The sequence below is a fragment of the Heptranchias perlo genome, chromosome 13, assembly GCF_035084215.1.
Source record: "Heptranchias perlo isolate sHepPer1 chromosome 13, sHepPer1.hap1, whole genome shotgun sequence".
Classification (NCBI taxonomy): domain Eukaryota; kingdom Metazoa; phylum Chordata; class Chondrichthyes; order Hexanchiformes; family Hexanchidae; genus Heptranchias; species Heptranchias perlo.
The window spans coordinates 41,550,068-41,575,597 of NC_090337.1; the positions used below are offsets into that span (position 1 = coordinate 41,550,068).

The 25,530-nt window shown below is 40.1% G+C and overlaps 1 protein-coding gene across 2 annotated transcripts in view; it reads left to right on the plus strand.

Moving 5' to 3' along the window:
* Nucleotides 1–25,530, plus strand: part of si (sucrase-isomaltase) — a 130,942-nt gene that overhangs the window by 91,226 nt on the left and 14,186 nt on the right. For both annotated transcript variants that reach the window (XM_067995363.1, XM_067995364.1), the window contains exons 40-45: nt 580–614; nt 728–844; nt 21,657–21,805; nt 21,895–21,979; nt 22,074–22,130; nt 25,071–25,201. In XM_067995363.1, coding sequence (XP_067851464.1) covers nt 580–614; nt 728–844; nt 21,657–21,805; nt 21,895–21,979; nt 22,074–22,130; nt 25,071–25,201 — 574 coding nt within the window. The remainder of the gene's footprint in view (nt 1–579; nt 615–727; nt 845–21,656; nt 21,806–21,894; nt 21,980–22,073; nt 22,131–25,070; nt 25,202–25,530) is intronic.

Here is a 25,530-nt window from a genome sequence, read left to right on the forward strand (position 1 = left end):
TTTTGACTATCTAGTGCTATTTAAATGATTGTATTATTTTATGTACAATCATTCACATTGGTTCAATAGGGTTTACTTTTGTGAGGTTCAGATCAAAGCACAATGTTGAGGCAGAGAAGAAGGAACTTTACTCTGCATCTGGTTTTGCTAATCCTCACCTGGGAGTGCTTGATGCTGATACTGAGGAACGAAAGTGGAAGAATGCTTTGTTCCTCAACATTAACACTCTCATTTTGAGGACCACAAAAATTTATCACCAACATTTTTAAAAACGTATTTAAACTAGTTTCATGACAGAAATCCAAGATATTTGATGATCATTGGAAATTTGGTAACAGAATATATTTGCAGCAGCTACTAATTTACAGTATTTATACATTGCCTGATTACATATATTTGCCACTTTTCTGAGGTGAGACTCCCAGCATGGGGCATTGCTCAATGGGAGCATGGATCTGGGGGTGGAGATCGGTGCGCCCAATTTTCTGCACTCCTGATTTTCCAGCTATTAAACCACGTTCCTATTGAGAATTTTCTCTTATTCATATATAATAAAAGATTGCCTTTTCTATGTTATAGGGATGTTGGAGTTCAGTCTATTTGGAGTTTCCTATGTAAGTCTATTTAAAAGCTTTCAGTACAGAATGTGTTGAAAACTATTTTTCATTATATAATGTTGGAATTCATCAGATTCATGTGTAATAATATATATTTCATTATCCTCCAGACTGGAGCAGACATCTGTGGCTTTTTTAAGAACACTACCTATGAACTGTGCCTTCGGTGGATGCAACTTGGAGCATTCTATCCCTATTCTAGGAACCACAATGGAAAGGGGTTCTTTGTAAGTCAGTGCTGAATCACAATGGTAAAACAGTAATAAATGCAATGTAGAAAGAGAAGACAATTTTTGGGGGCAATTTTAACCTAACCTGCCCATCGGGTAACTGATGGGATCAGGCACAATGCTGGTTTCACACCTCGCCCGATTTTACTCTCCATTGAAGTTAACAGAGAGTAATAATGGGAGGGGTGTAAAACCTGTATTCCACCCGATCCCATCAGTTTCCCACCCAACGAGTTAAGTTAAAATTACCCCTAGTCAGCAGTTAATATACAATCTAGTATTTTGCATTGAAAATAGAAACAGAAACACTGGGCTACTTTGGAAAAGGGAAACAACTAGATTGGGAAATTTATCTATAGGATATAAAATGTATGCCTTCAGCCTGTTGCCATTAAGCATTGAGAAATGAACACTGCTTAAGCTTGAGAGTCTGAAACCCATCAGCACTTACTGTCTATTTGCAGTTCACGACTTCAGTCATTTCCAGCAATCAGTTTTTGCTGTAACCTCATTCTGAAAAGATTTTTTTTCTGTTCCTAACATGACTATTTTCTTTCTGCGTTTAGGTATATCGGTTATCAATAATGATTAACCACAGTCTGAATAACTCTTTTCAAAATGTTTCTGAATTTGAAAGTTAAAATCATGATGAAGGACTTGGTTATAAAGTAAGAAGAATATTTCCAATCATTTCTGGTAGTTGGCTTCAGAATTTCATCCAAATATTGCAAGCAACTGAACTGAACACAATAGGTAGCTTTTAAAAATGGATCTTGCCTGCCTTATCTGATTCCTTTAAAACTACAGTTGTACAAAATAAGTATATTGCTACAACAAAAGCAAAATTCTGCAGATGCTGAAAATCTGAAATAAAAACAAAAAATGCTGGAAATACTCAGCAGGTCAAGCAGCATCTGTGGAAAGAGAGACAGAGTTAACGTTTACGGTCGATGACCTTTCGTCAGAACTGGAAGTAGTAAAGATTTAACAGTTTTTAAGCAAGTACACAGCCAGGGAAAGGGGGAGCGGGGAGGGGAGGGGAGGAAAGAACAAAAGCGAAGGTCTATGGAGGGCAGGAGTGATTAAATGACAAAAGGAATGATAGAGCAAGGCAAAGAGGGTGGTAATGGGACAAGTAAAGAAACAAAAGATGAGTCTAGAGGAGCTGTAAATGGCAACAGCAGAACCATTACCAGCACTTGCTTTCCAAAAAATGGGAGCAGTGGTTATGATCTGAAGTTATTGAAATCAATGTTGAGTCCAGAAGGTTGTAAAGTGCCTAATCGAAAGATGAGGTGCTTTTCTTCGAGCTTCTGTTGAGCTTCATTGGAACAGTGTAGGAGGCCGAGGACCGAGAGGTCAAAGGGGAATGGGAGGGAGAATTAAAATGGCAAGCGACCGGCAGGTCAGGGTCACGTTTGCAGACTGAACGGAGTTGGTCAGCAAAACGATCACCCAATCTGCGTTTGGTCTCCCCAGTGTAGAGGAGACCACATCATGAACAGCGAATACAGTATACTAAATTGAAAGAAGTGCAAGTAAATCGCTGTTTCACCTGGAAGGAGTGTTTGGGGCCCAGGACAGTGGGAAGGGAGGAGGTGAAAAGGCAGGTGTTGCATCTTTAGATTAGACACTTTACAACCTTCCAGATTCAACATTGATTTCAATAACTTCAAATCATAACCACTGTACCTAAATCAGGCAGGCCTTGGGTGGCTAAGGGGCAGGCATTTTAAAAAAAAATTTCAACTGTTGGCTGCCCTTTTTTGCAGTGTAACTGGACTGGGTGAAGTCAGAAAGTTGCCCCTTAACTACAAATATTAAACATCCTTGTTTAATAAAGTCTGATATTGAAATATAATCTATTACATTTTAACTTCAAATATAATGTATAACATGAACTTTTGCCTTCAAAATGAAGAATAGGTATGTAAAGGCGCCAAGGAAGAAAGAAATAACATTTGTTAAGACAGATCACAAATTCCACATGCTAATTGCCCTTTGTCAATCATTGATGAGATATTTGTGGTACAATACCCAAGTTCAAAAGTTAACTATGTAAACAGCAGTAAAGCAACTTGTTGACTCTGTTTTATTTTCATTAATGAAATCAGCAGTGAAACAGAATCATTAGCAAATAATGCACATTTTGTTTTTTGCTTTAGATTAAAACTTAAGCACAATTAAATGATTTCTGTTTACAGACAGATTTGAATTCATTAGAACTTGAGGCTAAATTGAATAGTTTTCACCTGAACTGGAATGGCACCAATATCCTTGTGAAGAGGGTTCATCGAATAGTAGAGGAGGATTTAAACTGTAAGGTGGAGGGAGGGAGACCAAAGGGCAGACCAAAAACTCAGAAAGTTAAGACTCCAATGATGTTATTATCAATAGCAAAAGGGAGGGTGGAAATAACACAAACCAAATAACAGTAGAGAGGCCTGGAGGGAAGGATAATGAGACTGACCTTAGAGGGAGCAAAAGAAAGATGAACAAAAGGTATAGCAATGAGAAAAAGAAAAAAAGTACTGATGAAGTGAAGGTTAATAATAGCAACAAGGGAAAAGGGATGAAATGTGTATACACTAATGCAAGAAGCATAAGAAATAAAATGGATATCTGGAAGCAGTAATTGCAGTGGAAAAATATGACAATTGCTTTAACTGAAACTTGGCTTTACTGGGAAATAAACATTTATCGAGTTATAGCAAGGTAGATTTTTGCCTGTACTGGTTGAGTGTAAAATATCACCTGGGCAGAGTGCAGAGAGGAGAAATGGGCGGAGAGGATCACAAACCCGTTGCAGAGCCCACCTGATTTTCCTTTCAATGATCCAGTGGACATGCTTTGCTGGGTTGTGCTCCCCACTTGACTTTCCTCTCTGCACACCATTGATTCAATATCTTACGTCAAGGCAGAACAGATGAAAATCTACCCAAACACTTTTCGAAGAGATAGGGAGAGAAAAGAAGAAGGGGAAATAATGTTATGTATTAAGGAATTATTCAACATTAGGATATTACAAGTAATGATAAACAAATAAAGGGGGTAATTTTAGCTTTTACTGCCGGGCAAAAAACAGCTGATAGCGAATTGGCAGCTCGTTTTGCACTTCTCCTGATTCTCTTTTCCTTTGAAGTCAATGGATTTTCGCCCGGTGATAAATGTTGAAATTACCCACAAAGGATCTGTGGGTTGAGCTAAGAAATAAAAAGGGGGATATTACAATATTGGGTATCTTTTACAGGCCACCAAATTATTCAAACAGAAATAAGGAGGAAGTCTGGAGACAGTTCAGAGAGGTGTGTAGAAGTTAAAGGTTAGTAATAATGGGGAACTTTAACCATCCAGAGATAGGTTAGGAGAGGACATCTGAGCAGCATTTAAATGGGGAAGAATTATAGAATGCAATCAAAGTAGTTTCCCGAGTTAATATTTAATAAGCCCTTTAAGGAAAGATGCAGCAGCAGACTTGATTCTGGGTAATATACAAGGGCAGTCCTAAAAAATGGAGCTAGAAGAAAACGTAAGGTGAGCAACGATAACATAATTACCTTTAATGTTAAAATAAAGTTGATTGATTGGAGAAAGACGTATTATAGAGGGATGAAAGAGAACTTAGTCTGGATAAACTGGTGGGAAATATTTAAGTGTATGATTGATATCGCACACTCAATGAAGAGAAAAGATGTTGCATCTGGTTGTGGCTCTTTGGGTGAACAATCAGATTAGACTGAAAATAAAAACTAGAAAAGAAGCGTATGACAATACTAAAGCTAGTGACATAAGTAAGAGTCAAAGAAAGACCATAATCTATAAATAGAAATAAAAAATGAAATGAGGAGAGCTAAGAAAGAGTATGAAAAGAAATCTTGCAGCCAACGCAAAGGGAAATAGCAACATTCTTTATAAATATATTGGGAAAGAAAGAAAGAATGAAAGAACTGGCATTTATATAGCAACTTCCATGACCTCAGGACGTCCCAAAATGCTTTACAGCCAATGAAGTACTTTTGAAGTGTAGTCCTGTGTAGGAAATGCGGCAGACAATTTGCTCACAGCAGGGTCCCATAAATAGCAATGTGATAATAACCAGATAATCTGTTTTCGGGGTGTTGGTTGAGGGATAAATATTGGCCAGGACAATGGGAGAACTCCCCTGCTTTTCTTTGAATAGTGCCATGAGATCTTTTATATCCACCTGAGGAGGCAGATGGTGCCTTGGTTTATCTCATCCAAAAGACGGCACCTCTGACAGTGCAGCATTCCCTCAGTAATCCACTGGGGTGTCATAAAGCTTACATACATTTAAAATATAAATATTTTTTCAACTCAATCCTTATGGAACAGTCCAGTTAACCAAGGGAAAAATGCTATGCAATGATGTAAGGCCACCATTGAGAAAGAGGAATGGGCAGGAGAAGTGATAGCCACAATTGCTCCTATATGTTGGCTCTTAAATAGTAACCCATAATATAAGCAACTTGTTTTTTGAGTTGACAAGTACAAGGTATCAAATGCTCTTTCCAATACTAAAGAAAACAGCGATAAATCAAACGTTGCCCTATTTCCACTTTGTGTGCAAATTTATTTGCAATATTTATCTCAAGACCATTTTAAAATTGTTATTGGCCAATTTCCCTCTGCTTTATGCCTGGTGAATGCTCAGTTCCTGGATGCAAAACCAAAGGAAAAGGGGTGAGACCCACAACAAGCAGGAGGTGCAAGCATTCAAACTCCATCCAAATAAGGTAGGAGTAATGTAATGATCTCTTATTTTCATCTCACAGTGCTAGGCAAGTGCCCATTTGAAAGGGAATCAGAAGATGTAGGCCTTAAGCCTTGTGCCCTCCTTCCCTCAGATTGTTGTTGCTGAGTGGGGCAGGCTGCCAGGCCAAAGAAGGTATTTTCGGAGGGGCTGCATGCTTTCTGGTTGCAGCCAAGAAGACCTGCTGCCAGTGGCCATTATTGCTGCTGCATGCATCTCAGGATTCAATCCCCACTTCCAGGCGTAATGTCCTGCCAATCAACAGACCTACATCTGGGGTATTTTGGATCCAGGGTAAAGACTTGAAACTTCATGAGTTCTGGTCAAGTCAGGCTGAGCGCATTTCAAGTGCACTCCACCTGAATTGCACCAATCAGTCCCATGGTTTGTATTTTAATTTAAGGCAATAGGAAAGGTAGGATTCTCACAGTTTATCACATTGTCTTTTTGTCCTTTGCACTGTCAGCTATTTTTAAATTTTCTCATAATGAGCCAAAATTTACTGTAGCCAGTGAACGAAGAGCGAACAAACGGCGTCCGCTGTTCGTTATACTTACCCTTGTCCCTATACTTTTCATGAGCTTTTGCACTGTAAGTGGGAGATCCAATGGATCGAGGGGCCGGATGGCCTACTCCTGCTCCCATTTCTGATGTTCTTATGTTCAAATGGCATGGTGCCCTCTACAGGGCATCTGGGACCTGTCTGTCGCCTTAACCAATCAGATTGAAGAGTCATTAATGAGCAGTGCAGAGTCTGAACCAAGAAGTGTAAGTTAGAATAGTGAATTAATTGTCAAATCAGGTACAGAAAGCAAAATAAAGAGAGGGAAAAAAAGATTGGATTAAGAGAGAGAAAAAAAAGACAGAAAAAAGCATTTAATAAATTTATTTAATCTCCAACAACATTTAAAAGCTGAAGGAATGAGACTCCACACTTGTAAAAGTTAATTTTCAGTGCCAGAGAAGTTGTTGGCAGTAATTAATACTTATCACGCCGTTAAAAAGGGTACTTAGATTAAAATGGACAAGCCCTAACTTTCTATGATGAGTTTGTATCTGTGTAAGATCAGTTTAGAGTGCATGTGTGTAAACGCACGAAGCATGGTAAATAAGTTTGGTGAGCTGCAGGCACAAATAGCCACATGGGAATATGGTGTAGTGGCAATAACGGAGACCTGGCTCAAAAAAGGGCTGGATTGGGTACTAAATATTCCTGGATACAAGGTGTTCAGGAAAGATAGGGAAAGAAAGAAAGAAGGAGGGGGGTGCGGTGGTGGCAGTATTATGATTAAGGAGAATATTGCAGTGCTGGAGAGAGAGGATGTCCTTGAGGGGTCAAAGACAGAATCTATTTTCATAGTGTTAAGAAACAATAGAGGTGCCATTACACTACTGGGTGTATTCTATAGGCCAACAATTAGTGGGAAGGATATAAAGGAGCAAATTTTCAGGGAAATTACAGAGAGGTGCAAGAACTATAGAGTAGTGATAATGGGGGACTTCAACTATCCGAATATAGACTGGGATAGTAATAGTGTAAGGGACAAAGAGGGGGAGGAATTTCTGAAGTGTGATCAGGAGAACTTTTTTGATCAGTATGTTTCCGGCCCAATGAGGAAGGAGGCATTGCTGGATCTGGTTCTGGGAAATGAGATGGGTCAAGTGGAGCAAGTGTCAGTGGGGAAACATTTAGGGAACAGTGATCATAGTATCATAACGTCTAGATTAGTTATGGAAAAGGACAAGGAACAATCTCGACTAAAAATACTTAATTGGAGAAGGGCCAATTTCAGTGGATTGAGAACGGATCTGGCCCGGGTAAATTGGAATCATAGATTAGCAGGTAAAACTTTAATCAAACAATGGGCAGCCTTTAAAGAGGAGATGGTTCGGGTACAGTCTGGGCACATTCCCACAAGGGGAAAAGGTAGAGCAACCAAAGCCAGAGCTCCCTGGATGATGAAAAGGTAGAGAGTAAGATGAAGCAGCAAAAGGAGGCGTATGACAGATGTCAGGTTGATAATACAAGTCAAAATCAGACTGAATATAGAAAGTTCAGAGTAGAAGTGAAAATGGAAATGAGAGGGGCAAAGAGAGAGTATGAGAATAATGGCGGCTAACATAAAAGGGAGTCCAAAAGTCTTCCATAGGCATATAAATAGTAAGCAGGTAGTAAGATGAGGAGTGGGGCCGATTAGGGACCAAAAAGATCGACGCATGCAGGCAGAGGGTGTGGCTGAAGTACTAAATGAGTACTTTGCATCTGTCTTTACTAAGGAAGACGATACTGCCCAAGTCACAGTAAAAGCAGAGGTAATTGAGATACTGGATGGGCTAAAAATTGATAAAGAGGAGGTACTGGAAAGGCTGGCTGTACTTAAAGTCGATAAGTCATTCAGTCCGGATGGGATGCATCCTAGGTTGCTGAGGGAAGTAAGGGTGGAAATTGCAGAGGTACTGGCCATAATCTTCCAATCCTCCTTAGATATGGGGGTGGTGCTAGAGGACTGGAGAATTGCAAATATTGCACCCTTGTTCAAAAAAGGGTATAACGGTGCAGGAACAGAGAGATCTGAGAATATAAATGCACAAATCTTCGAAGGTGGCAGGACAGGTTGAGAAAGTGGTTAAAAAGCATACAGGATCCTGGGCTTTACAATTAGAGGCATAGAATGCAAGGCAGGGAAGTTATGTTGAACCTTTATAAAACACAGGTTCACCCACAACTGGAGTATTGTGTCCAGTTCTGGGCACCGCACCTTAGAGAGGGTGGAGAAAAGGTTTACTAGAATGGTTCCAAGAATGAGGAACTTCAGTTACATGGATAGACTGGAGAAGCCGGGGTTGTTCTCCTTAGAGCAGAGAAGGTTGAGAGGAGATTTGATAGAAGTATTTAAAATCATGAGGGGTTTAGATAAAGTAAATAAAGAGAAACTGTTCCCATTGGCGGAAGGGTTGAAAACCAGAGGACACAGATTTAAGGTGATTGGCAAAAGAACCAAAGGCAACGTGAGGAAAAACTTTTTTACGCAGCAAGTGGTTATGTTCTGGAATGCGCTGCCTGAAAGGTGGTGGAAGCAGATTCGATCGTGGCTTTCAAAAAGGAATTGGATAAATACTTGAAGAGAAAATTTTTTTACGGACACGGGGAAAGAGCGGGGGAATGGGACTAACTGGATTGCTCTTACAAAAAGCCGGCACGGGCTCAATGGCCGAATGGCCTCCTTCTGTGCTGTAACCATTCTATGATTCTATGATACTATGATCTACCATGCAAATACAGGAACCTCACGCCATTCAATGCATTTGATTGGTGAGTCAGACAGCAAGATGCCGTTTCACGAAGGTGACAGCAGAGTGGCACAACTCGGACAGCAACATCCAGATTTTCAAGTTTAACTGCACATCTGTCCTCGCCTGATGTTGCTGTCTGATTTGTGCATAAATAACGGTGAGTGCTGTTAGCTTCATCGTTATTTTGAAAGTAAATTCTAGCCCAATGTAATTAGAGAGCTGAAGCACAGCGCGGGCATCGTAAAGAGAAAGGATCGTGAACCGAGTGGCGAGTGGGAACTTGAGAATTTGATGAGAAATGGGACTCTGGTAAAGAAGTGGATGAATTGAAATTAAAATTTAGTTTAAAATTTAACTTAGAACTTCAAAACGTTAAAAGAAACTGCAAGTTAGTTAACGGTTAACAGAAACTGCGCGTCAGTGGCAGTTAACAGTTAACAGTCAATCAGCTGTAATTGATTGCCTGAATAGAGGATAATTACTGTGAGCTGGAAGCTGATTGAGCAGTTGTGACTGCTGTTCTCAAAAGACGTATGAAGTGAACGGTTTTCTGCTGAGGGACAGAGCAGGCATTGCAAAGAGAGTGGATTGTGAACTGTGTGGGAACTTGAGAATTTGGTGAGAGTGGTCATTAGGCGCCGAGGGGGAAGGAGATGCTAAATTTTTTTTTAAAAAGCTAAAAAAACAAAATGGACTATTCATCAATAAGTAAATATAGACTAAGATATGACACAGCAGGTTGTGTGTCTGGACTGCAGTACGTGGGAGTTTGTGGACATCAAGAACGTCCTGAACGAATACATCTGCAGTAGATGTCTCCGCCTCGAATCTCTCCAGCTCAGAGTCATTGGGCTGCAGTGCAAGTTGGAGACACTGTGACACATAAGGGAGGGGGAGGGGTATTTGGACAGTTTGCTGCAGACCGCGGTCACACCTTGTAGAGAGGTACAGGATCAGAATGGGGTTGGTGTGACCGATAGTGTACAGAGTAAGGGGAACCCAGATGAGATAGAGAACGAGGATCTGCAGAAACTGATCCTATCCAAACAGGTCCAATGTACTTGCTACCTGTGAGGATAAGGATCAGGACTGTCGGAAGGACAGCCAGAATACTGACCATGGCACCTTGGAGCAGGAGATTGTCCAAAGCAGGGAGGAGGAAGCAAAGCGTGATGTGGTAGTTGTACGCAATACAACAATTAGACCATAAGAGATAGGAGCAGGAGTAGGCCATTCGGCCCCTCGAGCCTGCTCCGCCATTTAACGAGATCATGGCTGATCTGATTTTTACCTCAACGCCACTTTCCCACCCTTTCCCCATATCCATTGACTCCCTTGCTGATCAAAAATTTGTCTAACTCAGCCTTGAATGTATTCAATGACTCAGACCCCACAGCTTTTTAGGGTAAAGAATTCCAAAGATTCACGACCCTCTGGGAGAAGAAATTCCTCCTCATTTCCATCTTAAACGGGTGACCCCTTATTCTGAGACTATGCCCCCTAGTTTTAGATTCCCCCATGAGGAGTAACATCCTCTCAGCATCTACCCTATCGAGCCCCCTCAGAATCTTGTATGTTTCAATAAGATCTCCTCTCATTCTTCTAAACTCCAATGAGTATAGACCCAACCTGTTCAATCTTTCCTCATAAGACAACCCTTCCATACCTGGAATCAACCCAGTGAACCTTCTCTGAACTGCCTCCAAAGCAAGTTTGTCCTTCCTTAAATAAGGGCACCAGAACTGTACGCAGTACTCCAGATGTGGTCTCACCAGCACCCTGTACATTTGTAGCATGACTTCCCTGCTTTTATACTCCATCCCCCTAGAAATAAAGGCCAATATTCCGTTTGCCTTCCGGATTACCTACTGCACCGTATGTTGACTTTTTGTGTTTCATGTACGGGACACCCAGATCCCTCTGTACCACAGCATTTTGTAGTATTTCTCCATTCAAATAATATTTTGCTTTTTTATTTTTCCTCCCAAAATGAATGACTTCACATTTTCCCACATTATACTTCATCAGCCAAATTTTTGCCCATTCGCTTAACCTGTCAATATTCCTTTGCAGACACTTTGTGTCCTCATCGCAACTTGCTTTTCCACCTATCTTTGTATCATCAGAAAATTTGGCCACAATACACTCTATTCCTTCATCCAAGTCATTGATATATATTGTAAATAGTTGAGACCCCAGCACTGATCCCTGCGGCACCCCACTCGTTATAGATGGCCATTTTGAAAATGACCCTTTTATCCCGACTCTTTGTTTTCTGTTAGTTAGCCAATCCTCTATCCATGCCAGTATATTACCCCCAACACCATGAGCTCTTAACTTGTGCAGTAATCTTTTATGTGGCACCTTATCGAATGCCTTTTGGAAATCCAAATATACTGCATCCATTGGTTCCCCTTTATCCACCCTGCCCGTTACTTCCTCAAAGAACTCGAATAAATTTGTCAGACATGATTTCCCCTTCATAAAACCATGTTGACTCTCCTTGATTGTATGCTGAGTCTCCAAATGTCCTGCTACTACTTCCTTAATAATGGATTCTAGCATTTTCCCAATGACAGATGTTAGGCTAACTGGTCTATAGTTACCTGCTTTCTATCCCACTCCCTTCTTGAATAGGGGTGTTACGTTTGTGGTTTTCCAATCTGCTGGGACCTTTCCAGAGTCTAGTGAATTCTGGAAGATTACAACCAATGCATCCACTATCTCTGTAGCCACTTCCTTTAAGACCCTCGGATGCAAGCCATCAGGTCCAGGGGACTTGTCAGCCTTTAGATGCATTAGTTTACCTAGTACTTTTTCTCTAGTGATAGTGATTGTTTTTAGTTCCTCCCTCCCCTTTGCTCTTTGATTATCTATTATTTTTGGTATGTTATTAGTGTCTTCTACTGTGAAGACAGATACAAAATATCTGTTCAATTCCTCTGCCATTTCCTTGTTTTCCATTATTATTTCCCCAGTCTCATCCTCTAAGGGACCAATGATTACTTTAGCTACCCTCTTCCTTTTTATATACTTTAGAAGCTTTTACTGTCAGCTTTTATATTTCTTGCTCGTTTACTCTCATAGTTTATTTTCTCCCTCTTTATTATTCTTTTAGTCATCCTTTGCTGGTTTTTAAAGTTTTCCCACTCTTCGAGCTTACTAGTAATCTTTGCCATGCTGTGTGCTTTTTCTTTTAACCTGATATTATCCTTGACTTCCTTAGTTATCCATGGTTGGTTCACCCTTTTTGTGGCGTCTTTCCTCCTCACAGGGATATATTTTTGTTGCGAGTCATAAAATATCTTTTTAAATATTTGCCACTGATTATCCACCATCATACCATCTAATCTGTTTACCCAGTCCACTTTAGCCAGTTCCACCCTCATTCCTTTATAATTGCCCTTATTAAGTTTAATACAGTAGTTTCAGACCCAAGATCCTCGCTCTCAAACTGGATGTGAAATTCTATCATGTTATGATCACTTTCCCAAGGGGTCCTTTACTTTGAGATCATTAATCAATCCTGTTTCATTATCCATTACCAGATCCAAAATGGCCTGTTCCCTGGTTGGTTCCCTGACATATTGGTCTAAGAAACAGTCCCTAATACACTCTATGAACTCCTCTTCAGGGCTATTTTTGCCAATTTGATTTGTCCAATCTATGTGAAAGTGATTTTTGCATTACCTTTTTTACAAGCCCCCCTTATTTCCTGATTTATATTTTGCCCTACAGTGTAGCTACAGTTAGGGAACCTATATATTACTCCCACCAGTGATTTCTTTCCCTTTCTATTTCTTACCTCCACCCAAATTGATTCAACATCTTGATCTTCTGAGCCAAGATCATTTCTCACTATTATACCAATTTCATCCTTTATTAACAGAGCTACCCCACCACCTTTACCTTTTTTCCTATCCTTCCGAAATGTTAAATAACCCTGAATATTTAGCTCCCAACCTTGGTCACCTTGCAACCATGTCTCTGTAATGGCCACGAGATCATACCCATTTGTTTCTATTTGTGCCGTCAATTCATCTATCTTATTACGAATGCTAATTTTGTCTTTTTACCATTCTTTCCTACCCCGGCCCCATTTGCTATTGCACTCCTATATTTGTACGCACTGTCCCTTCCTGACATACTCTGTTTATTATGCCCATCACTTTCCTGTATTACTCTTTTCTCTTTATCAATCTAAACTTCGCCGCACCTGAACCCTCTCCCCTTCTATTTGGTTTAAAGCCTTCTCTACTGCCCTAGTTATTCGGTTTGCCAGAACACTGGTCCCAACATGGCTCAGTTGAAGCCCGTCTCAACGGAACAGCTCCCTCTTTCCCCAGTACTGGTGCCAGTACCCCATGAATCGAAACCCACTTCTCCCACACCAATCTTTAAGCCACGCATTCATCTCTCTGATCTGATTTACCCTGTGCCAATTTGCTCGTGGCTCAGGTAATAATCCGGAGATTATCACCTTTGTGGTTCTGCTTTTTAATTTAGTCCTTAGCTGCTCAAACTCCCTCAGCAGAACCTCTTTCTTAGTCCTACCTATGTCGTTGGTACCTACGTGGATCACAACAACTGGATCCTCCCCCTCCCACTCCAAGTTTCTCTCCAGCCCTGAGGAGATGTCCTTAACCCTGGCACCGAGTAGGCAACACAGCCTTTGGGACTCTCGCTCTTGGCTGCAGAGAACAGTGTCTATCCCTCTAACTATACTGTCGCCTACTACAACCACATTCCTTTTTACTCCCCCCACTTGAATGGCCCCCTGAACCACGTTGCCATGGCCAGTTTGCTCATCCTTCTTGCAGTCCCTGCACTCGTCCACAAGGGCTGCAAAAACCTCATATCTATTGGACAAGTGCAGAGGCTGAGGCTCCTGCAATGCTACCTCCTGGATCCCCATACCTGTCTCATTCGCAGTCACACCCTCCTGTCCCTGACCACGTGCCAATCCTACGGTATGTAGTCTAAGGGGTGTGACTGCCTCCTGGATCAAAGTGTCCAGATAACTTTCTCCCTCCCTGATGCCTCGCAATGTCTGCAGCTTGGACTCCAGCTCCTCAACTCGGAGTCGAAGCTCCTCAAGCCGCAGACACTTACTGCAGAAGTAGTCGTCCTGGACAAAACTGTCCAGTAGCTCCCACATATTGCAGCTGCAACACATCTCCTGCCCTGTCATAACTATTTCATTTATTTAATTGATTTCTACAATGCCAATCAAATTGTTTTTAGGTTGAACCAAGTACTGGCCTTGTTTAATTTATTAAATTAAGTTTAGTTTTTTAAAGAAAATTTAGTTTCATGCTATAAGTTACTCAGCCCACAGTCCTAAGAAAACAGAAGAGAATTAGGGGGACAGATAGCATCTTTCGTAAGCAGGATCAAGAGTCCAACATGGTATGTTGCCTACCTAGTGCCAGGGTGAGAGACATCTCGAACCAGCTTGAGAGGATATTGGAAAGGGGGAGGATCCAGTCGTTGAGGTCCCTGTTGGGACCAACATCATAGGAAAGAGTGGGCAAGAGGTCCTGTTCAGGGACTACCAGGGGCTAGGAGCTAAATTAAAAAGGAGGACCTCAAGGGTTATAATCTCTGGATTATTACCCGAGCCATGTGCAAATTGGCTAGAGATAAGTAGATTTGGGAGGTGAACATGTGACTGAAGGAGTGGTGAGGGAATGAGGGGTTCCGTTTCATGGGATGTTGGTACTGGTATTGGGACAGGAAGGAGCTGTACCATTGGGACAGGCTCCACTTGAACCGGGCTGGGACCAGGGTCCTAGCGCAAAAGATAAATAGGGCGGTCACAAGGACTTTAAATTCGTAAATGGGAGGGAGGTCTCAGGTGGAAAAGGTAGTATAATTAATAATTCTAAACAACGAAAGGGAAGAGAGTAGAGTGATAGTCAGAAATTATGCTTTAGGCACTACAGGTAAAGGGAAAACTAAAAGATGTAAAGTAATTAAATTAGGAGAGAGAAATAAAAAATGTGTGAGAAAAACAACATTAGAGCAGAAGGCCCAAATAAGCAGTCTTTAAACAAACGCATGGAGTATAAGGAACAAACTGAATGAATTGCAGGCACAAATTCAACTTAGAGCATATGACATTGTAGCCATAACTGAGACATGGCTGCAAGATGGTCAGGATTGGGAACTGAATATACTGGGTTATAAGGTCTACAGGAAGGATGGGGAAACTGGTAGAGGGGGAGGAGTAGCCTTAGTGATTAAGGATGAAATTACTTCAATGATCAGAGAGAATATAACGTGAGTTAAGTAGGCAGTGGAGACTTTATGGGTAGAATTAAGAAATAGAAAAGGATTTAAGACTGTAGTGGGACTTGTGTTTAGGCCCCCTGGTAACAGCTGTGAAGTGGCAGAATGTATAAATGCAAAGATTAGACAAGCATGTAGCAAAGACAGAATGGTTTTAATGGGGGATTTTAACTTTCATATTGATTGGGATCAGCAGATGAACTCATGTCAGAAAGGTAGCAAATTTCTTGAGTGTGTTCAGGGCAGCTTTCTGCAACAATATGTCCTAGAACCAACAAGGGGGCAGATCATATTAGATTTAATAATGAGTAAGGAGCCAGATTTAGTTAACAGCCTAACTGTGTGTGAACATTTATCTAATAGCAATCATAATATGATCAAGTTCAATGTTGTGTTTGAAAGGGATAAACCCATATAAGCCATTAAGATTCTAAATTCAGGTGAGGCCGACTTCAACAGGATGAGACAGAGACTGTCCACAGTAAACTGAGCAAATCTGTTAATGGGTAAAATGATAGAAGATCAGTGGGAGGCGTTCAAAAAAGAATTTAACATGATACAGAACCAGTTTATACCCCTAAGGGGCAAGAGCTCTACTTGCCCAAAAAAAACAGCCATGGATGACAAAAGAGCTAAGGGACAGCATAAAACTAAAAGAAAAAGCATACAAAAGTGCAAAAAATAGCACAGGTCCTGGTGACTGGGAGAGATACAAAAAACAGCAAAGGGTGACAAAACAGATAGTAAAAGCTACAAAAAGGGAGTATGAAAAGAAACTTGCAAGGGATATCAAAATCAACACAAAAATTTTTTACAATTATATTAGGAAAAAAAGTGTGGCTAAGAGCAATGTAGGCCCATTAAAAACTAATAATGGTGATACTGTAAATGAAAATAAGGAAATGGCAGACATGTTATATAATTACTTTGCGTCAATATTTACATTGGAGGAAGAGGACAGCATGCCGGGCTCCCCAAGGAAAGTAATTTTGAATCAGGGATGGGGACTCACCATAATTAATGTAAGCAAATTAACAGTCATGAAGAAAATAATGGCACTAAAGAGTGACAAATCCCCAGGACCAGACGGTTTCCATCCCAGGATTTTAAAGGAAGTAGGTGAGGACATTGCAGATGTCCTAACTATAATCTTCCAAAGTTCTCTTGATTCAGGAACCATTCCTTTAGATTGGAAAATTGCACATGTCACTCCGCTATTTAAGAACAGTAAGAGAGGGAAAACAGGGAATTATAGACCAGTTAGCCTAACATCTGTTGTTGGGAAATTACTAGAGTCTATAATTAAGGATAGAGTGAGTGAACACCTTGAAAATTCCAGCATGGATTTGTAAAGTTTAGGTCGTGCCTGACGAACCTGATTGAATTTTTTGAAGAGGTGACTAAAATAGTGGACAGGGGAATGTCTATGGATGTTATTTATATGGACTTCCAGAAGGCATTCAATAAAGTTCCTCATAAGAGACTGTTAGCTAACATTGAATTGAGGGCAAATTATTGACCTGGTTAGGAAATTGGCTGAGTGGCAGGAGACAGAGAGCAGGGATAAAGAGCAGGTGGATGTGGCTAGTGATGTCCCACAGGGATCTGTGTTGGGGCCTCAACTATTCACTGTATTTATTAACGACTTAGATGATGGGATAGAGAGCCACATATCCAAGTTTGCTGATGACACAAAGATAGGCAACATTGTAAGCAGTGTAGATGGAAGCATAAAATTATAGAGATATTAATAGATTAAGTGAATGGGCAAAACTGTGGCAAATGGATTTCAATGTAGGCAAGTTTGAGGTCAACCACTTTGGACCTAAAAAAGAATAGATCAGAGTACTTTCTAAATGGTGAAAAGCTGGAAACAGTGGAGGTCCAAAGAGACTTGGGGGTCCACGGACATAGATCATTAAAATGTTATGGAAAGGTACAGAAAATAATCAAAAATGCTAGTTGAATGCTGGCTTTTATATCTAGAGGACTAGAAGACAAGAGGGTACAAATTATGCTACAGCTATACAAAGTCCTGGTTAGACCACACCTGAAGTACTGTGTTCAGTTCTGGGCACCACACCTTAGGAAGGCCTTGGAGGGAGTGCAGGGTAGATTTACTAGAATAATACCTGGACTCCAAGGGTTAAATGACGAGGCGAGATCACACAAACTAGGTTGTATTCCTTCAAATTTAGAAGATTAAGGGTGATTGGATCGAAGTTTTTAAGGGGAACTGATAGGATAGATAGAAATTACTTCCGCCGGTTGGGGAGTCTAGGACTAGGGGACATGGCCTAAAATTAGAGTCAGGACTTTCCGGAGTGAAGTTCTACACACAAAGGGTAGTAGAAGTTTGGAACTCTCTTCTGCAAAATGGCAGTTGCTGCTAGCTCAATTGTTAAGTTTAAATCTGAGATTGATAGATTTTTGTTAACCAAAGGTATTAAGGGATACGGGGCTAAGGCGGGTATATGGAGTTAGGTCACAGATCAGCCATGATCTCACTGATTGGCGGAACAGGCTCGAGGGGTTAAATGGCCTACTCCTGTTCCTAAGTTTCTTCAGAGCCTGAAATCCAAAATTACCTTTCTCTTTTGAAATTAGTCTGGCACCTAGTCGCAAAGTGAATTGATAGAACTGATTGACAAAATATGAAACATTTCCATCAATCAATATTTCCACTGAATGCTATACTAACAATTTCAATTGAAAAACTAACTTGGGATTTTAGTGTCTGATTCAGCTTCATTTTGTGAGCAAAATGTGTGACAAAATGAAGGAGGGTAATTTGAGCCCGAGGAAGAAAGACTTATTAAAATTAGTATGCTTCTCCTGTATGGAATGCTTTCAGGTTATGGATATTAATTTAAACATTTTTAAAAGAACAATGGACTAATGTATGTTTAGAACAATTTTGACTTTTCAGCACCCGAACGGTGGAGTGTGCTGAGCGACGGAGTGTCCCAACAATTGTGTGTGTCGAGGGGTGGTGTGTGTCGAAGGGCGGGGTGTGCCGAGGGGCGGGGTGTGTCGAGGGGTGGTGTGTGTCGAGGGGTGGTGTGTGTCGAGGGGTGGTGTGTGTCGAGGGGTGGTGTGTGTCGAGGGGCGGAGTGTGATGAGCGGCGGAGTGTGCCGACCGGCGGGGTGTGCCGACCGGTGGGGTGGGCCGACCGGTGGGGTGTGCTGACCGGTGGAATGTGCCGAACAGTTGCCCGTACCTGGGGCAAAGAGGTGGCCACAATTTGTATCAAGCTGGCGAGCTGCAGGACCCCAAATGGGCATCCTGATGCAGCTCACCGGATTAAGGCTGGCCACCATTGGGCTGCTCTGGCCGATGGCAAGGGAAGTGCAGGGGAGTCGCGATCACGGGCGGCGGGTTTCTGGGGCCGCAGTGGCCCAGATTATTTTGTGGGGCCTGAAGGAGCACTTCTGTTTCAATAAAATAATTTCAAACTTACTTTTGCTGGGTCTCTTCAGCTCTATTGTCCGTGGAACTGAAATGCACACTCTGAAAGGTTCCAACCTAAAATGGCAAATGGGGTCCTAGAACCCTGATTTGCACATCAAAAGTGAGCTACGGGCTGAAACAGGCAGATGCTTTGGCCACCCAGCAATAAGCTCCTTCCAAAACATGGCAAGGTTTGCATCGTCAAGGATAATGGAGCGGTAAGTGGCAACAAGTTAAAATCACCACCAATGAGTTTAAAACATTTCTTATCAACCAGGCTCCTGAACTGGATGAAGGACACATGATGCATTTATAGATAAACAGTCCATTTAGAAATACTGTGTAATAAGACCTATACACAGCAATTAATTATCTTTCATTGCGAATAGTCAATCAATCATGTAAAATAAATAGCATCTGTACATCATTAGTAAAAATAAATTTGTTTTTATGTCAAATGTAATAATATTGCATAAACCATTTAGTATGGCACATTTTTCTTACTCCGAAAAAAGGAGTGTCAGCTCAGACCAATTATATTTCAGGATTTCTGAAATCCATGGCAATCAGTGACAGAAAACACAAATAAGTTGAGGAGCACAGCCACCACGAAGCAATACAGAGATTTGTTTACCTGCCTCTCAGTGTACCTTGTCAGTAAAATAATATATTTGGATGAATGAATGTTATGTTAATTACATTATGTAGGCCTTGGAAAGAATCCAAATATAAACATGTACAGGCTCATGTCTAAAGTTTTCATGTTGAGGAACCTTGCAATAGAGCTAAAATAGTTTCCTTTCACAATCTGTTTATCTTAAATGATTTTAGTGTAATATGTATTGAATTTAACTTTAGTAATAAGCTAATCTAGCAAGAGTTCAAATGGTTGTGAACTTGAATAAATCACATGGCTTAAATTATGTCATACTAGATTTTAAACTTTTCTAAAAAAAAACATAACAGGACAAGTGCCTATTGATGAAAACCACAGTAACTGTTTGATTTAAAGTATTTTTTTCTTTTTTTTAATATTAGCATTAATTTTAGTGTGATGCACATGTAGTTTTTTAACCAATATATACTGGCCATCTGCTGACAGGTTCAGGGATAGAATGATAGGTTTGCTGATCAGAGACTAGCCTGAGAGAAAGCCGAGACAACATCTTTGTTGAAATAGAATAGAATTATTGAAGTCATGAACAATTTTCAAGAATCAGAACATTTTTACCAGAAGGTCCCATGTTTGTTTTGGGCTGATTTAGCTGACCTCAGCCAAAAGGATTTAGGAAGCAATTGAAATGTTCAAATGTGTGCTCTTTCCAATTGCACTGGGTGAGAACAGTCTTGTGCTGAGCTGTGATGTCCCTTGTGTTGAATGCCCTGCCAAAGCTCATTGTCTGGCCTCATACATGAGGAGTGGACCTTTGGGTAAAATGCTGGCAGGTGGTGGCTGACACAGCAGGAGAGAAAGGGCGGAAAATTAGTAAAATAAAATTACTGAAAAAAAACAGTGCAGTATTGAGGGAGTGCTACACCATCAGAGGGGCCATCTTTCAGATGAGACATTAAACCGAGACCCTCTCTGCTCTCTCAGGTGGACATAAAAGATTCCATGGCAATATTCAAAGAGCAGGGGAGTTTTCCTCGTGTTCTGGCCAACATTTATCCCTCAACCAGCTCCACCTGAAACAGATTATCTTCATCATTTATCTCACTGCTGTCTATAGGACTTTGCTGTGCACAAATTGGTTGCCACATTTGCCTACAAAACAACAGTAATTATACTTCAAAAGTACCTAATTTGCTGTGAAGCATTTTGTGATGTCGTGAGAATGTGAAAGCTGCTATATAAATGCAAGTTCTATATTTCTTTCTGATAAATAAGATATTAGGAACATAGGAAGATAGAAACAGGAGTAGGCCATTTAGCCCCTCAAACCTGTTCCATCATTCAGTGAGATCATGGCTGATCTGTGACCTAACTCCATATACCGCCTAAGCCTCATATCCCTTAATACCTTTGGTTAACAAAAATCTATCAATCTCAGATTTAAAATTAACAATTGAGCTAGCATCAACTGCCATTTGCGGAAGAGAGTTCCAAACTTCTACTACCTTTTGTGTGTAGAAGTGTTTCCTAACTTCACTCCTGAAAGTCTGGACTCTAATTTTTAGGCTATGTCCCCTAGTTCTAGACTCCCCAACCAGCGGAAATAGTTTCTCTCTATCTGCCCTATCAGTTCCCCTTAATATCTTGAAAGCTTTGATCAAATTACCCTTTCATCTTCTAAATTCCAGGGAACACAACCCTAGTTTGTGTAATCTCGCCTCATAATTTAACCGTTGGAGTCCAGGTATTATTCCAGTAAATGTACCCTGCACTCCCTCCAAGGCCAATATATCTTTCCTAAGGTGCGGTGCCCAGACCTGAACACAGCACTCCAGGTGCAGTCTAATCAGGTCTTTGTATAGCATATTCTATGTTATAGCCAAATACCCCCCAATATGGACATATTAAGGGACTGAATTTCCACAGGGTTTACCCGCTTGTCCACTAAACTTCGTTTGAAGAGCTGCTGAAACCATTGAAAAATGGTGTAAACAGCTATTTATACTGATTGTCTGGGGGCCATTTACGCTTATTGTCCAGGTTTTACACAGCTCTTCCATTAAAGTTACAACAATCGAGCAAAAGAACCCCCACAGAAATTCACGCCTACATTTTTAGTGGCCTGTTTCCATTATAACTGGGTCCTCTAATTGTAATTTGTATATATGCATAATATCTTGTATCTGTGGAATCAAAGGTCAAACAAAAAAGCTATGCAGGATTCTTTGGAGAATTTTTTTCCCCCACATGATTGTAAAAGAACTCAAGACTTACTGCAGCAGAACAATTCAAGTTTCTTCCAGGAAATGTTTAAGTGCACAAGGAATGAATATAGCTTTGGTTAAGTTATACACCTGTTGGTTTAATTATCATATTTTTTATCTTTCAGAGACAGGATCCTGTGGCCTGGAATGAGACATTCCAAAATATCTCAAAGAATATTCTTTTAATACGTTACAAATTGTTGCCATTTCTCTACACATTGATGTATGAAGCTCACCGTGATGGCAGAACAGTAATAAGACCATTACTTCATGAGTATGTCCATTAAAATGATCCAGTGCTCACTGATTAAAAAGTGCTTAATTCTACAAGCCTTCACGATTCTGTCTTGTTTCCTTATAAAGGTTTTTTGAAGATAAAACAACATGGGATATTGATCGACAGTTCCTTTGGGGTCGAGCAATGATGATTACTCCTGCACTGGATGAGGTATGGATCCATATTTATTTAATGCACACTTACCTATTGGCTATCATTGATTATAAATACTAGTACTATTTCACAAACTTACTCTTTGTTTCAGGGGGTAACAACTGTACGAGCATATGTCCCTGACTCTCGCTGGTATGACTGGTTTACAGTAAGTTATTTCAAATTATGCTCAAACTTAATAATATATGAAGAAGTAAAAGAATATATTAGGAGAAATTTTGAAAAGTTTACACCATAAAACCTTGAAAGATGCTATTGTGCAATATACAAATTGTGCAAAAATATACTGTTATTTAAAACCATAGGATAAAGCAGCAACATTACTGTCACAGTACTGAAGATTTATTTGTGTTTAAAAGATAACCACAGCCAATGACATTGAGGCAATAATTGTAGTTTTTCTTTTATGTTGTTAAATTTTTTATAGAAATCCTATTAACTAAAACTCTGCCAAATTTTACTAATGTGCTTTGCCAAATATTCATTTTACTTGCACTTATGTTCAAGTGGACAGGAGCATTTTGACAACATGTTCTTCCAGGTTAAGAATAGTTAATATGTATCTTGGAGTGGCGAAAAACAGAAACATGCTGGTCTTCTGTCAGTCTATCGTCTATTAGTTGATATCATATCAGATCATTTCTTCTTGCTGAGCCTAGAATACCATAATTGTCCATTTTCTATTTGTCAGGTAAAGATGTTTACAAGCATTCCTCCTTGAATTGGCTTTGCATACTTTCACAAAGTGATCATAACCTGACTGTTTTCAAATCTGAAATAAATGACCTTTATTATCTACTTTTGTGCATGGACAGAAAGGAACATCAATGTTCAGAAGAAAAATAATCGATTATTCTGTAACAAATCATGTTTTAAATAATGCTTGGTGTGTTGCATGATATTAAGTTGGTTAATATATTAAAGTGTCAAAACTAAAACTCCACGGGCAAACTGATGAGTTATGATATTTTGGATCTTGAGTTAGTTTTTTTTACATGGGATGCTGTGGATGGATGATCAAATGGTGAGAGAGGCAGAGAAAGCTACTACAGTACAGTCTGAAAGAATCAAACATTCATTTCTCACTTCTATCTGATCCTCATGTTAATGTAGGAATCGTGTAGGTAGAGGCAATGCTGAATTATCAGTCGGACTAGGAATAGCTGTTTCTTTCTAATTTATATTAATTGAAGCCTTTGGCAGACTCCATGCATGTTAGATTCATTATCATCACTACTAGTTGCACAAATGGGCCTTTACAGTAAATCCCAGTAGGCTTCACTGAAAGAGTTACGTCATTCATTTTATTAAAGGACATTTACTTCACTTGTACAAATAGAAAGGGAGGACAGTGAAATTTACAATTTCCTTCCAATTAACTTTGAAAGAATAGGTCAGAGTCTGAAGATGCACCAGCAATTGTTTCAACTTAGCTTAGTTTGTAGCATTCTTTCCATTGAATCGTGAGGTTAAGGGCTAAAAGTACCCATTCCAGAACTCAAGCACATAATTTAGACTGGCACTCTAGTGGAGTACTAAGGGTGTGTTTTATTGTCAGATAAAGTGTTAACCTAAGGCCTAGATCTGTTCTGGTGACTGAGGTGGACATTGGAGGGGGGGGTGGGGGGTGGGGGGTGGGGGGTGGGCGCGGGGGGATAAATTGTTGAGTACGTGCTGACAATAGAGAACCTCAACCACTGGCAGTTTCTCGTCCATTGATCTAATTGATTCTGTCCAGTATGTACTCGGAAAATTATTCTTTAAAAGTCCCATGTTACTGTTCCAAGAAAAGCATAGACATCTTCTGTTGTCCTGATCACCATTGTTCCCTCAACTAACATCAACAAAAAATAAATTAGCAGATTACTGTTACTCGTGGGAACTTGTGAGCAAAATGGCTACTGTATTTGCAAACATAAGAAAAACACTTAATAATTTTTTATAACCTCTATTAAATCTTCTCCTTGTCTTCTTTGCCTCAATGGAAATAGTGCCAGTATATCAAGTTTCTCCTCATAACTACGGCTTCCCATTCTTGGCATCAGCTTGGTGAATCTACATTGCTCTCTGTGCCTTTAATGTCCTTTCTTTAATCAGGTGCCAAAACTGCACATAATATTCTAAGTATGGCCTAGCCATACAAATTTATCATTACATCTTTATTCTTGTACTGCATGCTGATGGCTTTTTTTATTGCTTTATCTATCAACACTTGCATTTCAGGAAATTACATAATGAACGACTAGGTCTCTCTGTTCCTCCACACCTTTCAACATCTTTCCATTGGATGTATACTTCCATTCCTTGTTTTTCCCTCAAAACGTATTACCTCACACTTCTCTGCATTCAATTGCATCTGCCACCTTTATGTTATGGGCAGTTTTATGCTTTGGACTCCTGCCTATTAGAAACAAGGTTGCATCTGGTCAAACTCATTTTATTCCATCCCAATATTCTGAGCTGGACCCAATCCCAGAGATGAAAGCAAAGTGTGCCATGCACCATGCACTGACTAGTTACCCAGATGAGATTTTATCAAATATGCGCAGATCCTATGCAAAACCTTTATGACTTCATCACTCATCAGTTATACTGTTCAAAGAAAAGCATCTTCTGTTGTCCTGGTTACCATTTTTCCCTCAACTAACATCGGCAAATTAGCAAATTGGCAGCCCATTTTACTCCAAGCCAAGGGAAAAGAAAATTGCAGTGTAAAGTGGGCTGCTGATTCGCTATCATCCCATTTTGCTCTGCAGGCAAGGATCAATTGCACCCCCCCATATCTTTTGTCTTGATATCTGTTAGTGGACATTTGGTAGCTAATCACTTAGTTTAGTTCAGTACAATTAACATTCTTTTTTATTTTACAAATTGTGCAACATTTCTTTTATGCCAGCCACTCAACCTGAAATATTTTTGTGACTAACTGAGAAATTAAAAGAAAATCATATTAAATCTAGTTTGCAACCTTGTAATATGGGTTGTTCAATAAATCAGCAGCAAGAACTGATAATAATTCAGGATAATTGTAATTGGAAATTCGAACAGACAAATAGCACTCTTTATTAGCAATGCTTGTTTCCTACAGGCCAAAAGCATCCCATCAGAAGCAAGACATCAGTGGATTGATATGCCGACACCACTCGATCACATAAATCTCCATATCAGAGGAGGTTGTATTATTCCCTGGCAAGAGCCAGCGAACACTACACATTACAGGTAAATGTGTATATATCAGGATAGTTTAATTAAACTGATTCTTATAAAGAACTAGAGACGCAATTGCAAATGATCTTTTAGAGAGATAATTTTCCAACTTTACACTCTCGAAGGCTCACCAACAGAAAATGCATTTTGGGCAACTCCAAAATTTCCAACACGCACTCCCAACAAGTGAAGTTCCCCTATGAAGAACGCAGAGTCGGAAAACTATCTTATATATTTAAACATCAAAAATGCTTGACAGGTGCAGGTGGGCGGAAGCAGGAATTAAATTAGTTGAAGGCCGACTGGCAGATACTGATCGTTTGAGAATAAGAGAATTCAGG